At 41.3% G+C, this 16,791-nt stretch overlaps 1 protein-coding gene across 1 annotated transcript in view; it reads left to right on the top strand.

Annotated features, from left to right (window-relative positions):
• The first annotated feature begins 1,796 nt into the window (after window positions 1-1,796).
• CHSY3 (chondroitin sulfate synthase 3) overlaps window positions 1,797-16,791 on the top strand; it is a 204,346-nt gene continuing 189,351 nt past the window's right edge. Inside the window, exons 1-2 of the mRNA XM_084503182.1 lie at window positions 1,797-2,634; window positions 4,002-4,285. Of these exons, the coding sequence (XP_084359308.1) occupies window positions 1,944-2,634; window positions 4,002-4,285 (975 nt within the window). The 5' untranslated portion in view covers window positions 1,797-1,943. The remainder of the gene's footprint in view (window positions 2,635-4,001; window positions 4,286-16,791) is intronic.

Raw genomic sequence — 16,791 nt, 5'->3', positions numbered from 1 at the left:
AAAGCTATGGTGACTGCTTCCTGAAGGACAGCTGTACATGAAGTCCTACTCTCACGGCTGTTATCACAGCCTTTCTGAGGCAGGAAATCAATTCACGACCATTGCCAAGTCCAGCAACGCTAGTTGCCATTTAACAGCTTTTAATTTGTTAAATGTCCTCACCTTTTCTCAGCTTTTAAGTGCAGATTAAAGTAAAATACAACACATACAGGGAAATTTAGGAAGGAAGCATTGAGAAAAGAGATCACCCAGGCAGCCTGCCCTCTCAGCTTTCTGCCTGCTACTAGCCCAGGTAGGACAGACCCAGGATCTGCTGCCTTGTTGCAAGTAGGACAGCTCGGGGGGGCATTTATGTGCATGGACACATTGCTTGGGCTGTCATTTTTAGTGGTGACAGCTGTGAGTGAACACATACGTGGGCCCGTTACCCACAGCCTTGCTTCTTGGCATGATAAATGCTCCAGCCTGCCTACACATGGAGAGGAAATGAACGATGGGCAGCTTTGGAAAGGAGGCTCTGCCTTGGGGAAGCTGGAGGGTATGTTTTCTGTGCCTGATGCTTGCACATATCAAAAACACAAAGAACACACAGTCCATTCACTGCATTTTCCAGGAAAAACTGAAAATTACTTCTGTAAGTGACTTCTTCATAGCTAAGGACTGCGCTCATCGAGCTTATTTTTTTCTGTTAGGTGTGCAAACTAATTTCTATCTATTTGGAAAAAGGTTCAAATCTTTTTCTTTCACTACTCTTTCATCGCTTTTGCTAGCATCACACAATACCAGCATTCATCCCCCTCCTCTCATGTGAGAGTTAATAAAAGGTTAAGTAATAGACAGCCATAGGCTTAGAGAACTACACAAATGGGTGATTTCACTGGCAAACGATTAAACATATGCTCCAGTAACCTGGATTAATTTCAGTGAAATTGCAATTTGGGTGCTAGGAACCATTTACCTTTATGGATCTCGCACAATTACATTAGGACTGAATATAGACACAGGAGATCAGAGGGAGATCTTAAAACACCGGAATTGCTGCTGTCTGTGTAGGCTACCCAGCTGGCAGCCTGCGGACAGCGCAGTCGGGGTGAAGCCGGGGGGGGGGCGGGGAGGTCGGCAGGATGCGGATCTGCCCCAGCATCTTGGAGTTCGCGATCACGTTCCCGGGCCGCGGCAATACGGGATAAAAAAGATGCGCTCGGGGAAGACGGCCGTCCTCGCCCGCAAAGTTACCAGCTGCTCCGTGTCGGGGAGCAGGGGCAGAGGACGGCCCCCCTCCATCTGCCCCGCCGGGACCACCCTGCCGCTGACACACCGCGACGGGACGGGACGGGACGGGACGGTCCCGCGGCCGCCCTCGGTCGAGGCGCAGCGGGGCGCCCGAGGAGCCCCAGCGCCCCCCCGCCGCCCCCCGGGGGTCGCCCCCGTCCCCCAACGCCCCGCGGCCGTAGGGGGGCGCCGGGGGCCGGCGGGGCCGGGCCGGGCGTCGGGGCGGCGGCGCGGGGGAGCCGCCAGCGGCGACCGAAAAAAAAAATCGCTTCCTTCCGGAGCGGCGGCGGCGGCTGCGACTTCCCCGGCGCGGCGCGGGGACCGCCGCCGTCGTCGTCGGCGCCCTCCGGGGTGAGGCGCTCGGAAGCCGCGGAGGAAGGCGGCGGAGCGGCGAGCAGCGGGGGCCGGGGCCGCCGCCGCCGCCGCCGTGTGGAGGAGGCAGAGCGGTGGGAGGGGCGGGGAGGGACCAGCCGCGGCGGTGACAAGGTGCCAGCGGAGCCGAGGGGCCGCCGCTAGTGCTCCGCCCGCCCGCCCGGAGAAGTTTGCCTCGGCAGCAGCGCGGCCGCCCGGGCCGCCGCGGCGGGGCAAGGGAGCAGCGCCGGGAGCCGCCGGCCCGGGCCGGGGGTCGCCTCCGTCGGGACGCGGCGGGGGGACGCCGCCCCGGCCGCGCCATGGCAGCGCGGTCCCGGAGACCCTGGCTGAGCGTGGTGCTGGGGCTGGTGCTGGGCTTCACCGCCGCCTCCTGGCTCATCGCCCCCCGGGTGGCCGAGATGAGCGAGAAGAAGAGGCGCGGCGCCAGCCTCTGCTCCTACTACGGGCGCTCGGCGGGGCCGGGGGCGGCCGGGGGCGCCGCGGCGGCGGGCGGGCAGCAGGCGGCTGCGGCGGTGCTGGGCGGCACGGGCGTGAGGAGCAGCCCCTGGGCGGAGGAGGGCACGGTGTCCAGCCCTGCCGGCGGCGGGGAAGGGGAGCCGGAGGAGGAGGAGGAAGGCGGCGAGAAGCGGAGCGGCCGGCCCGGCGGCAGCCACAACGGCAGCGGGGACTGGGGGGGCGCGGGGGGCTGCGCCAAGCCCCGCAACTTCCTCTACGTGGGGGTGATGACGGCCCAGAAGTACCTGGGCAGCCGGGCGGTGGCGGCCCAGAGGACGTGGGCGCCCTCGGTGCCGGGTCGCGTGGAGTTCTTCTCCAGCCAGGGCTCCGCCGCGCCCCCCGGGCTGCCCCCGCTGCCCGTCGTCGCCCTGCCCGGCGTGGACGACTCGTACCCGCCGCAGAAGAAGTCCTTCATGATGATCAAGTACATGCACGACCACTACCTGGACAAGTACGAGTGGTTCATGCGGGCGGACGACGACGTCTACATCAAAGGTGACCGCGGGCGCCCCGACGGCCGGAGGGACAGGGGGAGGGAATGAAGGAGGGAGGGAAGGAGGGAGGAAGGCGGGGGACCCCCGGGGAGGCGGTGCGCGGTCCCCCGTGGGCGTGGGATACGGGTGCTCCGGGCGTGGGATCCTCGGGAATGCTCCGCCGTGGGTCCCCTCCTCTCCCGTCCCGTCCCGTCCCGTCCCGTCCCCTCGGGCGGGGCGGCGCCGCCGGGAGCCGGGCTCGTCCCGAAGGCTCCGGTTTGGTCCCCTGCGGAAATCAGCACTCGTAAAAGTTCTCTCGGTTGGCTCGCTGGCACCGTAGCTGAGCCGTCGCAGCCCCTGAAAGGCGACTTGTAAAGCTGGGGGTGTGCTTCGCGGCGGCGGAGTGTCGGCCCTGACGCCGTCAGGGTTCTGTAGCAGCGCTAGGAAGGATGTTCTGAAACCTGCTTCCTTTTGGTGTGTGTTTGCTGCTGCAAGAAAAAAGGTTGTTTTCTGGTAATAAGAGTAAAATCGCTGTTACTTGTGAAATGTACTGTTCTTAGGTTAAAGAAAAAAAAAGGCTATAAGCATAAACCTAGGTTAGAGGCATCATACAAACTGTTGAAAGTTAACTTGAGGTAACAGCACACTTGCCTATTTGTCACTTGGTTTGTCTGAATCATTTAATAGACTGCTTGTTCGTCAGCAGTCATTCATCTGTGAACTACACACACACATGTACATGTGTTTGGTTGAAGAAGTAAAAGGTGTCACCGTTTTTTTGGGGCTCGTTTCCAAGTTGTAGAAAACCTCTCTTTAATTGGATCCAAAGTAAACCTGTCCATCAACTCTGAATTTCAAGTAAATATTAAATCACAGTTTTTTGCAAAAATAGGTAAGTTTTGTAAAGGAAGTGTGTGTAAACAATGTAGCACAAGACACAGTTTGGAAAGTGCCTGATTTTCACCAGGATCCTAGAGGAAGTACAGGAAATTATTCTGTATCAACTCTATGCTACTTAATTTAGGTTTGTTCTTGTCTTTACAAAAATCAATCACATTAAATGAACCTGACACTTCCCCTCACTGTCCTCCTCAACCTAGAACTATATTGACAAATTGTCGCGCTTTAGGGAGTTTTAAACAAGCAGGGGACAGTTTTCCATCAGTGTTGGTTGAACAGGACAAGGTTTTGATCATATTCTCATATAAGTCTGAGAAATGTAATCTTGTTCAAGGATATTTTCAAGTAGGTGTGTAATACTGGATTGGAAGTTGTTTCCTGTGATAGTCTGAAGTGCATTTAAAAAAAAAAAAAAAAGTTTGAGATAGAGGAAAACAGATGGCTGGCAGTATAGACAGAGAAATAACAGTAATCTTTTATCTTTCTCAGGTGAAAAATTGGAGGAGTTTCTTCGCTCATTGAACAGCAGTAAACCTCTGTACTTGGGACAGACTGGTCTGGGCAATATTGAAGAACTCGGAAAACTGGGGCTTGAGCCTGGAGAGAATTTCTGCATGGGAGGGCCAGGAATGATCTTCAGCCGGGAGGTCCTCAGGAGGATGGTGCCACACATAGGTGAATGCCTTAGGGAGATGTACACCACTCACGAGGACGTGGAGGTGGGAAGGTGTGTCCGAAGGTTTGGAGGAACACAGTGTGTTTGGTCATATGAGGTAAGTAACAGTATTTGTTGCAAGGTGGTGTTTGTTTACAGGGTTTTGCATCTTGCAACGTAAGTAGCTCTATCTGCTGTCTCTTCCCACCAAAATTATGCTTTAATGCATGCATCAGCATGTAAACTGTAGACTGCAAGGAAAAAAAGATAGGAGAACATTCACAGCATGTTGTTGCAAGCATATTTATTTCTACTTGTATTTTTCAATTTTCATTTGGTGACAGTTACTGTAGCTTGTGTCTGTGAGCAGCCATGTTGTAAGTATTGCTATGCTATAAGTTGCTAAAGCATTACTACCTTTAGGGTTTCTATATATAATCCTTGGCAGGATGCTGCCATATTAGATGTATGCTGTAAAGGTTGGAGCCATTTAAAAATTATTTCTGTATAAGCATGTGGCATATCTTTTTCTTCTGCACCACAGGTTTGTAAAATATGTTGTGGTATTTGAAGAGGAATTGCCTGTATTTTCTTAATTATTCAGAATAGAGTTCCTTACAGGCAAAAGCAGAAATAGAGCTATTTTTTCTCTTGTACAGATACAAAGTTTGTTACACTGCCCGTGTCTATGATATACTTTCAACAGTATTTTACTTAGTGTAGGGACAGTGTTTAAATTTATTACAGACACACACAGTATAACAAATCTTACTATGCTGAAGTTGGTTTAGAACAAATGACTTCATTCAGTAGCAGCATTTTCTGAAGTAATAAAGATGTGTTGCAGTTCCAGAAAAGTTTGTTTGCAATGCCATAACTGAAATTCAGGGTTATTTCACTGAAAATATTGTGGTTAATAGCAAGAGTATCTTTGTAGATAAAAATAGACTGTGTGCAACTGACAGAAAGGGTGAAGGGTGATAACTAATACGATGAATACAGTTTTGGTTATTTTGACTGGCTCTTTAATATTAATGTATGCTTGCCCTTGTGGCATTACCTCATTAAGCAGGAAAATCATTTAAATGGGCCACTGAAAGAGGTTATGTGCTATTAAAGACAAAAAGACAGGAAAAATAATTGGTTTTGTGCATTAGTGTTTTTTTTTTTTTTTTTTTTTCTGAGAGGCCTGGGAAAAGGTGGCCATTTAAAAATGGGTTTGGTAGGCTGCAGTGCATGAATAGTGAATGAACAATAAATCTTGAATAGTTAGTACTTGGTTCAGTTTTTGGGTGTGGAAATCTTATCCCTTATTCCACTATATAGGGGTATTTCTAGAGACTACTTCAACAACTATTGTAAATTAGAACGTAGAAAAAATACACCAGTGGCACTATTAGAGCTGGGAAGGTATTAATTGTGCAGATGGGAATCGATGTTGGGCTAGCAGTTCTTAATCAGACTTTTAAACAGTGTGCTACACTGGTAGCTTAATCTTACATTCAGATATGTTTGTGCTTTGTCTGTAAAAGGTCATTTAAAAATCCTTACAGGCATTCGATGCCTGCTGATCTGTATCAGTAGCAGAAATATGATTCTGCATGACAGGAGTATTTTGGAAGTTTTTTGTTGTGTTTATTTTTCCTGTTTTGTTTTCTTGGGAGGAATTTTGGGGAAGAGAACAAAAAAGGTAACATTATCACCATGGTTGTAATTTATTTTGAAGTTGAACATTAGGAAATGTTTGTTCTGGAAATTGAGTGTAAGTGACATAGAGACGAAGTGTGATAGCTGGAGCAAAAAAAAAGTCTGCTTTTTTCTCTTTTGGAGACTTGAGTTATAAGACTCCCCAGAACCTCAGCTTTTCGTGGTAAGATTGGAGCCTGAAAGTTCAAACTTAATGGAACAGGACCATGTGTTTTTATGGGGTCTGGAGTGACACCAGTCTTGACTGTCAGTTGCTCCTGAGGACCCTATGTCTATATAATGAAGAATGGTAAAAGAAAAGTAAACAAAGGTTTTGGACGTTTTAATAGCAGCTTCTCATTTCTGGCTAGTATTTCTGTCTGTTAGAAGAATCTCTAACCTTGTTGCCTATGCAACAGATCCTCCAGAAGATGCAGATGATTAAGACAAAGCTGCTTAGAGTGCTATCCTAGTATTAAATCTGAGTGAAGTAGGGTATGCTGGAGAGAGAGAGCAGCCCAAACCTAGCTATTTTGAGGCATGAAAAATGGGTGATTCCCGTCTGTATCAATTTAGAAATGATATGGAACAGACCAAAAGTATAGCAGGCCACTTTACTGATTTGCTTAAGATTGCTGTTCTAAAATATCTACACTTTATATCTAAAAAACTTGAAATATCAAATTATTTTAGACATACATTTTGCAAGAGTCTTTTGGAACAAATTTTATTTTTGCTATGATGCAGAGCTGCAAATTTAATATTATGGTTTCAGAAAAGCTCTGGATATTCTAATAAACCAAAAGTCCTCAGGTTTAGTTCATGCTTGGGCATAGTTTCATCCCCTTGTGTTGTGAAGCTGGTTACTTAGTGTGGTCTAATATGGTACCCGAACTGATTGTAGAACTGCAAGTTGTTAAATTAGACTGTGACGGGGGTTTGCTTTTTCCCTAGGTTATTAAAACTCTCTCTTTGTTCTTTTCCATCACTGCATAAGATCAGCCACACTATTTCGGTGTTAGAAGGGGAATTATTTTTATAGGTGTATGTGCAAAACCAAAGACTGTGGCTTGGGCATTCTGCATAATCAGTTCCAAATTTATCTTGAAGTCCTCTTGTTGTTTTGAAGTATTAAACTGAGACCTGCTCAACTGCAAGATTTTTCTGACCATCACTTTTTCTGACATCAAGGAAGGTTTTGGGTCTTGCATGAGGACTGATATAAACTGGAAACAGTTCCATTCAGATTCACAGAAATAGAAAAACTGTAGAAAAATTAAATCTGTGTGGCATCAGTTACTAGATTTCTTTCTCAAGAAACTGAAAATCTTTTTTTTTTTTTTTTTTTGGTGAGGATAAAAGAAATTGAAGAACTCCTGAGAAAACCTGAGGCGCTTGATCTTTGACAGGTGGCTGTGGTGGTATAGGTTAGCCTGGCTGCCTCTGAGGCTTTGTTCTGCTTTTACTGTGGAGATACAGCAAGTATGGTGTGTTTGGTTTTACGTGTATACTAGTTTATATGCTTATACTGGCTGGCAAGGAGAGGGCTACAACTTTGTTTTTGTTTTGTTTTGGTTTTGGTTTAAGATTTTTTTTTTCCATCAGAATGAACAGGAAAAGAAGAGGTGTACAAACCCACAGTGATTCACTCTTGCTCTGAGAGTAATTTTCTAGAGCTTAATCCTCACTGTGCTCAGCTGGAAGCCAGGGCTGAAGCATGGTTTCCCATGTGCCACATCGTATGGCTGAGGTGATCTGTCTTGCTCTCTCTCCTGATAGGGCTCCTCCAATTTAAAGTAGTCATCAGATTGCTTGGAAATTAGTTTAATAACAGGGTTTCTCAGGCACTTGTGTGGAGCAGGAGGCCCAAGTCTGCCCTGTGGCTACGATTGAGCAGATGCCCTCAGTCACTGTTACCAGTGGCACAGCCTGAGGGATGACGGCTGCCCACAGAGGCCGTCCTGCTCTGTGCCACTCTGCTATATGGGCCTGTGGTGGTCTGGGCTGGGGGTGATCTGCCCAAACCTCTGCCTGATGGAGGAACAAAGGGGTGGTGGTGCCAGGGAGTGACCAGGGAGGACAGCAACAGGTTGCTGCCTTAGTAGCAGTTTATATGCAGCTGGCCAAGAGCAAAAGCTCAGCTGTAGCCTAGCTGCAGAGCAGTGGCCAACAGCCTGGTGGGGGCTTTGTGCCGTGCACAGGTCATTTCCCTCCTGCTTTCTGCACAAAATTGGTCTTTGTTCTGATGTGTTTCTTAACTGATTCTACAGTTTTGGTGATGCAAGGTTTATTACACCTTTAGCGAATAGGGTGTAATATAATAGGGTGTAAAATGCCTCCCTGAAAAGTCTCTGTGCTGTTTTTTCATGTGTTAACAACTTTTGCTTCCCCAAATCAATAATAATAGAGATTAAAGAGGGCCTTCTGTGTTCTCAGAGTCCATTTTTCAAGCGAGCCTCTTTCCTCCACTAATTTTGAAGCCTAGAAATGCTTTTCTGTAAATGAAGCGGCTAGCTTGGTGTTACTGACTCATACTTGTTTTATTCATTAGAAAATAAAAATAAAGTTAAAAAACTGAGATCGTGTTTCTTGCTGTGCCTTTTAGGAGGGCCTTGACTCTTGGTTATTTGGGAAAAAAAAAAAGGCTGGCTGCTTTTTCCTCCCACCTTCCTTTTTATTTATATGACGTTTCTGGTTTCAGAAGATGGTTTTGTAATTTTTAACTTAAATGTATAAAAGATTAAATAGTGTACTTCTCAAAAGGGCAAACTAAAATACAAGTCATAAATTAGGTGACTGTAACAATTCTAGCAGAAATCAAACATTGTCAGTGTATAAATACTGGCTATCAGCAAAACAGAAGGATTTCTTCAGAAACTGAAAAATAACAAATTCAACACAAACACATTTAAAGACCATTCATCAACATAGATGGGACACAGTGTAATGCTAATTTTGTAAGGCTTTTCTTTTTGTAGTCTTTTTCCCATTTCTACAGGAGAAAAAACGCATTCATACAAAATGTCCCTTATCCTTTAAATCTTTTGGTAATGCATGCTTTGATATTTGAAAAAAAAGTTTTACTTTGACTGTACATACAGGCAGTCCACATTAATGGCTGTTTGCATTTTCCTGTAGTCTTTTTCGTTCTACAAAGTTCTATGAAAACCATAGAAAGAATAGTCTCAGTAGTTTGACTTTTTTTTTTTTTTTTAATAAAACAGCTATTTAATATCCTATTTGTTGTTGATTCACAGTATTTACAGCAATTTTCCTGTGAAAATGTCTATTCAGATCAAATTGCTTGCTCAGAAAGGTTCCCTTTACAGTGTGACTGGCACTGTGACTGTCTTCTGGGGTTCTGGAACCCTTACAAGCCATCTTCTGCTTCCTCTGAAAGTACTTTACCTCACAGCTAAACTTTGAGTTGAACACTACACCAAACACAGGCATTAGACGTGTATTTGCCTTTGGTGAAGATAAGATGGTGTTTGGTCACTTGGGTACTGGCATGCTTGATCTTAAAACAGCAGCACCCATACTTAAACATTGGTTTTGGGCAGCTACATTTAATAGTAATATAAATGCAATGATTGTGTTAAAAAAAAAAAAGTGTAGAATGAGCTATCAGTAACCCTTGAATAACAATTCATGAAATAGTGAATCATTAAGATTGTAGCAGCATCTCTGAGGGCATGAGAAGAGGAATAGGATGATCACAGAGGCCTCAACTATTTGCATAAATGGCCAATTACTGGTACAGAATTGTGTATCTGCTCTCTTAACTACTTGTTATTAAAAGCTACCTCATTACAGCAACGGTAATGGTAGTTATCAAACATGATAACTGTAATATAATTCTCAACAGGTTGGAAAAATGAGTTATATTTCCATACCATTCCATATCATTATCCATATCATTATCCATATCCATACCGTTCCATATGTACAATGTTTCTGTGTGTACATGATACCAAATAATATAAAAGTCGTTAAATGTGTATGCTATTGCATACACATGCAATACTACTCATAGTGCTGACATTGGGTCATTCCTCTATTGCCCCACGTCATCTTGCAAGGTCATCTTGGCTGGCAGTTGGATGGTTCAGGATGTGAAACCAGTTGTGCCTTGTACTTAAATTTATTGGAAGTCTTCAGTGTTTACCCATGTGGCTCACTCAGTAGGACTGCAAGAATTGGAGATCCTAGTATCTCTGCTGTGAAGGATTCAGATGGTGTTACCCACAGCCAACAAAGAAGGGTGTGTTGGCACACGTAAGGCCACAGCTGTGGCTTCTTCAGTGGTGGAGGGCATGTGAGCTACAGAGCCAAGTGCTGAGGGGGCTTCTTCTCAGCCTGGTGAAGAGTTTGCTGTTCATAGGTTTCTGGATTGTTTGCCAATTGGATGCCTTGTGTTTTCGGCTGTGCCCCGATAGGAAATACTGTTCAACATATTTTATTTGAGTTGATACATGTGTAGTTCTGACTGCCAGTGCTAAGTTTTCAAAGTCCTAGCTGGCTTCTTTGTGTGGTTTAATGTCCATGATGTGAAAAGTCTGTGGGAGCATTCCTTGTAACATGGTTTCCTCTAAGATGCCAGCAGGTATTTATATGCAGGACTATGTTGGCTAGCTGACAGCTTTCTAGTCTGTTTTGAGTATTTGTACATTTTAAAGGTTTTCCTCGTAAAGAATAAGACCCTTTTTGAATTACCAAAACATCTCACAGACAAACACGATGAAAAAAAAAGAGGAAAAGTTCCAAAATGATTACAAATTGTCTCTATTTGTGTATGTGGGTATTGTGAATCATCTCTCACCCTACACAGAAGTTTAAACCTAAATATGTTCAACTTTTTATCATGTTTGTTCTAGTTTTATTGGAAATGTGTTCTCAAAACTTCTGTGCAATTGGTATCTTCATATCTGGAGTGGTATCTTCATAAGAGTCTAGTGCAGAAGGCTAGCTTTTAGTGTGTTTAAAAATAGAGACAGTGCAATTGTGACACAACTATTTTGACAGTCATCTCATTTGAAACCATCACATCAACCTTTTTGACGGTGCCTGTCACATTATGCAAGGAGTAAGCTTGATATTTAAAAATACGCTTGCAGGTGAAGAACTTGCCTGGTTTAGGGTCAAGAGTATATTCAGCGCTGTAAGTGAATCCATGAAACAAAGCACTGGGAAACCCTGACATGTTTAAGTTTTACCCTGAAATTATTTTCTGCCTTTTACCTTAAAATCAAAGAAACCAAAACATGTGGAAATCAGCATTTCCTAAAGGTAGTTCTAGAATTTTCTTTGTTTTCAAAGTCTTGTTATTTCCTTGGTGTTCTGAAGTATAAACTTCCCTTCCACACGTACAGGTTTGATCAAGTTTATTAGTCATACTTTGACAGAGTTTTTTGTTTGACTGTATTACTTGAGCCTTTTTGGAGATGAGTAGTATGTTGCAGACTTATCAGGCAAAGAGCATGGAATTGAGCAAAGAGTGTGAGCAAAGCCCGTCTTTACAGGCTATGATAGTAAGAGTCTCTCTGCTCCTGCTCTCTCCCTTCTCCCAGAGCTGATGAGTTGGTTCCAACTTTACATCCTTTGATAAACTCAGGATACTAAGATGCTGATGAAATAGAAAATTCTCAGAAAGAGAGAAACTGGAAGTTGTAAAATAGAAGAGCTAGACAAACAAAGAAACAAAATCCCCTAATGTTTCCATAAAGAAGTATTTGAAATAAGCACTAATTAAACATACTTATAGTCACTGCGGTATTTCATTAGACATAAAAATAGGATAGACATAAAAATAGGGTCTTTTTTTAGAATAAGCTTGTAAGACACTTTTCTATTTTTGTATGTTTCTTGGGAGTTCTCTACAAGTAGACAAATAGGCATAAAGTGTAGCTGGACCATTTTATGTGTTTATTCATTCTGTGGTTATCATTACCAGCCTGGTTTTCCACCTATTTTCAGTTTGTTTGTTTGTTTTTATGAGAAGGTGTATTTTAAGTCATTTTCTTATATGATGCTCTAATATGTTTGTTTTAATTTATGTATTTTATTTCTTTATGAAACATGAAGTATTTTTAAAATGCAAGTATCAATTTAGAGTGTAGCAAGAACTGCTGAGCTTTGAAGAGTTTATTCCATCTGTGCAGTACTGGCTAATGTTTTAAGCTCAGGGTTAGTCCACAGGGTTAGTCCTACTCTTTAGGACATATTTGAAACTGGACAACAAATAAATGTATAGTTCCACCTGAGTGTTCTTGACTTTCTAGGTCACTTAGAAAAGTGACACTTAGAAGAGATTTTTGTCCTTCTTTTGGGAATTCTTTTAAAACATACCTATTATTTAGGAAACAAAGAACATCTTAAACTAGAGGTATAATTTCAGAAAATTCTGGAGGAGGATAAGAGGCCTGGTAACTGACATGGACTTTGTGAGTGCTGTTTTATGTATAATTTAGTCTTGAAACAAACCTATGAAAGTGAAGGTTACCTTTTCATTTATTTTAACTGAGTGCTTTGGAATCACATTTTCCACAGTCATTTTCCACATTGCTTGGAGTTTATCTTTGGTAAATTAACCCTTTTGTATGTTAAAAATGAATAATTAAATAAATAGAATCAGGAAAAGTCTAAAATAAGTCTCTTCTGGATTATGCTAGTTTAACTAAGCAGTTAGAAGAATATTGATGACTAAACACTTACTGACTTACAAAACAGACAGAACAGACTTTTTTCTTAAATTTTCAGATTAGGGTGAAATATGATTCAGAAACTTACAGCATTCATTTTAATATTTTTCAAAGTGGATTATCATTTTGTGCCTTTTTTTTTTTGTGTGTACACTTAAAGCTCTGATTTCATATTTTCAAGATTGCATTAAATTGCATTTGTGTACCAAGCCGTTATTTTATTTTTTAAAATTTTTTAACATCTAGTCAAGAGCAAGTTAACATGTGAAGGATGACTAATTTGCTGTTGTTAGATAGGAGTACGTTCATGGAGCCCTTTCTGGGTATGGCATGTGTAAACGAGCTCCTTTATTTCCTACTCCTAGGATGAAAGCAGATGTACTAAAGAAATAAGGTATACAAGGCTGCAATGCAGAGGAAGTATGCATGGCCTTAACTACTACATGAGCTGTACATTGTAAATCTGTTTGAGCAGAAATACACATTTATATGTGAATACACATTAAAACTTGTGCCTTGTTGATAGCCATACTCCCTAGGGATGTAAGTTAAGCTTCTTCAGAGCTTTTAAGCCGTGTTTCTACACATTTACTGCAGTTATGCTTCTGTAAAGCTTAGGAATTTAGCTTTCAGTTTGTTCTTCATTTCTCTTCATAGTTACATCAGTGCCTTTCTGTCCTTTATATATATGTATTTTTGCTTCCAGCTTCAATTAAACTTAGCTTTTCGTCTTTTCATTTCCCTTGAAAGATTTTTTTTTCCAGCTACAGACTGCAGTGCACCAACTATCAAATAACTTTTCATCACCAAAGGGGACTATCTTACAGACCAGTTCTTATCCTACTAGAAGTGTACAGCTTCCTATTTTTGATTATGATAAAGCACAGTGAGTTTTTCTGTAACTTTATATCAGCTTTGGGCAAAATTTGCTAAAGTGCGTGAATCATAGTTCCAGTAGCCACGGGATTTAGCTAGGATTGAAAGTAGCTGATGACAAAATGATTAGGAAAAGTTCCTAACTTGGCAAATGAAACAGTTTTATTAAATGGTCTAAGAGTTTTTAATTGCTTTTTAAAAATAATTTGTTAGGTATAAGTCTATCCTGCTATAACAAATAAAGTCAGGTATCAGTATTTTGGATTCCTCTTTTCTTGTACTTGACATTTCTATAATTGCAGATATTTTTCTTCCTGTGCTAGGGGGAAAATAGTTGCACCTATTGAAGGTAGTTGCCTGGAATGAAAGGACAAAAATGCAAAATACTGTAAAACACACATAAAAGTGTTTTTTCTTATTATTTTGCTATAGTAATTTTGGTAACTGTATTTTTACTATATCCAAGAGGGCCGTGTAAGTGTATGTACATTTCTTTTGTGGCACATTGATGCTTTGAAGTTTGCTTAGAGCTGCAGAATGTCTTGTACTTCTCTGCAAAAATTGGTTGTTGGTTGTACCTTTGAGAAAGAATTCTTCTCTGAAACTAGTCATTGGGCATTCCTGCTTGCATACTGGCCATGAGAAGTTAGTATTTGTTTGTCTTCCAAGTCTCTTAGCCTTAGTTTTTAGTGTAATAAGCCTAGCTACAGATTTTCTTCTTAATTCCTGTCCATGCTGTACTGTTGGCACGTATGCAATCTGCCACGGGAGACTGATCCCAGAGACGTACCATCCCCGTGGAGCTGAAGGGGGCTGGATATCTATCTAGAGTCAGTCATCAGCAGTCCCAACCCAAGCTTCCTAACTCATCAGTAAAAGAATGTTTACAGCAGTAGTGATTATTTTAGTTGCATGTGATGGAGAAGCAGGAGAGGGACACCTTCAAAGAAAGTAGGCTGGAATAACAGACTGACATGCATTCGTGGAGTTTGGCATGTTAGAAAATGGCTTCTGTGAATCAGCGCCTCATGACTGGGAGTTGCATCCTCATAAGACTTCTCTCATGAGTTTTTGGCTTAATATAGGATCTCATGATGATGATTTCTGTGTGTTGTGTGTGTAAGTTTGTATGTGTGTATTTTTTAAAACACCACAATTTATTGCTGTTTGTCTTTTTGCTCCACCTTGAGCACTGCGTAATCAAATAGACCATCAGTTTTATGTCATTTACTTTGTTACCAGCTGTTTCTGGAAGCTTCTTATTATTAACGGAGTTACTTAAATAAGTTGCTTAAATTGTTTAAATAAGCAATTGTTATATACAGATAACACCTGGGAGTATAGGAACCTCACCCATGTGAGAAATTCTAGTAATGGAATCCAAAATGGAGTTGTTCCGTTTCTACTGAACATTCTGTTTTTCCATAACATGAATGTGTTTGCTAGTTCATTGAGGAATGTGAAAGCTCTTATGCTCCCATATTGATCTGAATAGGATTTCCATTAGCTGTGGATGCTTTGATAAAATGCTGATAAAAGTTCATTAGTTCCGAAGGGGAAAATCTAATTGAGGCCCTCAGAACAACCATGTTAAATATCTAAGAATGTTCTTAGATATTATATTCTATGCTATTTTAGTAGATTATTTTTTTTTAAATCATATATATATATTTCATATTTCTGAACATTGTGTTACTTAACCTTAGCATTTAAAGATACCCAGCAATATTTCTGCAGGTAACTCCAGAAGGGCAGGAGCTTCCCTTTAGGACAGTTTAAAATAACTATGACATTGAAAATTTGAATGTTTAGTTTAGTATTAAACTCAAAATTTTAGTAAAATAACTTCACTGTTTATTTTCCATTGCTAAACATCATTTTGAGACTTACAGTTTTCCTTTGAAAGATTTGTCTGGAGGTCCTGCATTAAGTCCATAGAGAGAACAATGGAAACAAAATACTTGATAATTCACCAGGTTTAATTTTCATCTTATCTTCAGTGTAGATACAGTTTGTGGTCTTTAAAACTTGAAAGAAAACAAAAGATGATGCTTGGGAGGGAGGTGGGAAAGAAATGGATTTGCACTTTTCTTTCTTATTTTTATTCAATCTTTATGTTTAGCCATAATTACATTAGTCAGCTTGGTCAAAATAGTCTGCAGACTAGATACTACCCTATACAAACTAAATAACTATTTTCTTCCTTATCACATCCATCATGGTCATGCAGGTAGGTAACTGAAATGCTTACTAGATTAGGGATTTTAGTTATATGTTAAGAGAAGATTTAATGACTGGTATGAGGACAGAATCATGTCATTGCTCTGTTATTCTTTTAAATGGTTTCAAGAAAAATTCTATATTTTTTATAGTGTAATTATTACACTTTGTTCTCTGGAGGTAAATACATTATAAGGTGAGTTTCAGTAGAGCTTTGTTGGCATCTATTCATCAGTACAGATGTGAAAACAGAAATACTATCATATTTAACTGGTTGATACTTCCACTGACTCACACACTCTGAGGAAATATTTAAGAGAATTTAGTGTTTCTTTTTATTCTTCCTAATTGTATAAGAGCTAATGGTTGCTGAAGGACAACTTGGCTACCTGATGAAAGAAGCCAAACTTTTCATTTGGGTGTTCAACTTACATTGGTGTTAGTGACTAGTTACTATTATCTAGGACTGTGTTCTAGATGTGTTTCTGATGAGATGTATTCTGATGTTGATTGCCGTAAAATGTGTGTATTGGAGCATTTGATCTGACTACATGTTTATAAGTTTTCCTTTGTAAATGTTTTTGTAGCTTTTCTTTTTCTTCTTCTAAAGTTAACTCTATTATAACTAAAGCTTTTATTCTAGTGAAACAAAACTAACACAGAAATGACTCTTAAATAGTATTTCAGGGAAAAAAAAAAAAAAAAAAAAAAAAGTACCATCAAAAATCAACCATTTTTAACCATAACTCCTATTTCTTTTTTCCTTTCCATTTAAATTATAGGGATTTTTCCTCCTTCTCTGTCTTAGATATATTAAAACAAAAGGTTTACCAAAAAGGTTTTACTGACTTTGATGAATAAAATCCAACCTTTAAAATTCTGCTGTGTCAGTGCTTAAAGTACAGTACTGAGGGATTTGTCTTATTTTAGTGCTTGTGCCTTGTTTATAGCTAAAGCACTTGTTTAATGAGTAATGTTCGCATTTATTTATTTATTTATTTATTTATTTATTTATTTATTTTTAATATATATTCTCTATTAAAGCGCAAAAATTTTCCATCATATTTTCAAAATGAGATAGCCTTTTCAGCTCTCAGATTTGCTGATGCAGGATTTACTTTATGGCTCTTGGGTTGAATTG

Source organism: Aythya ferina, assembly GCF_964211825.1.
Source record: "Aythya ferina genome assembly, chromosome: Z".
In the NCBI taxonomy this organism is placed as follows: Eukaryota; Metazoa; Chordata; class Aves; order Anseriformes; family Anatidae; genus Aythya; species Aythya ferina.
This window is presented reverse-complemented; position numbering and strand designations above follow the sequence as displayed.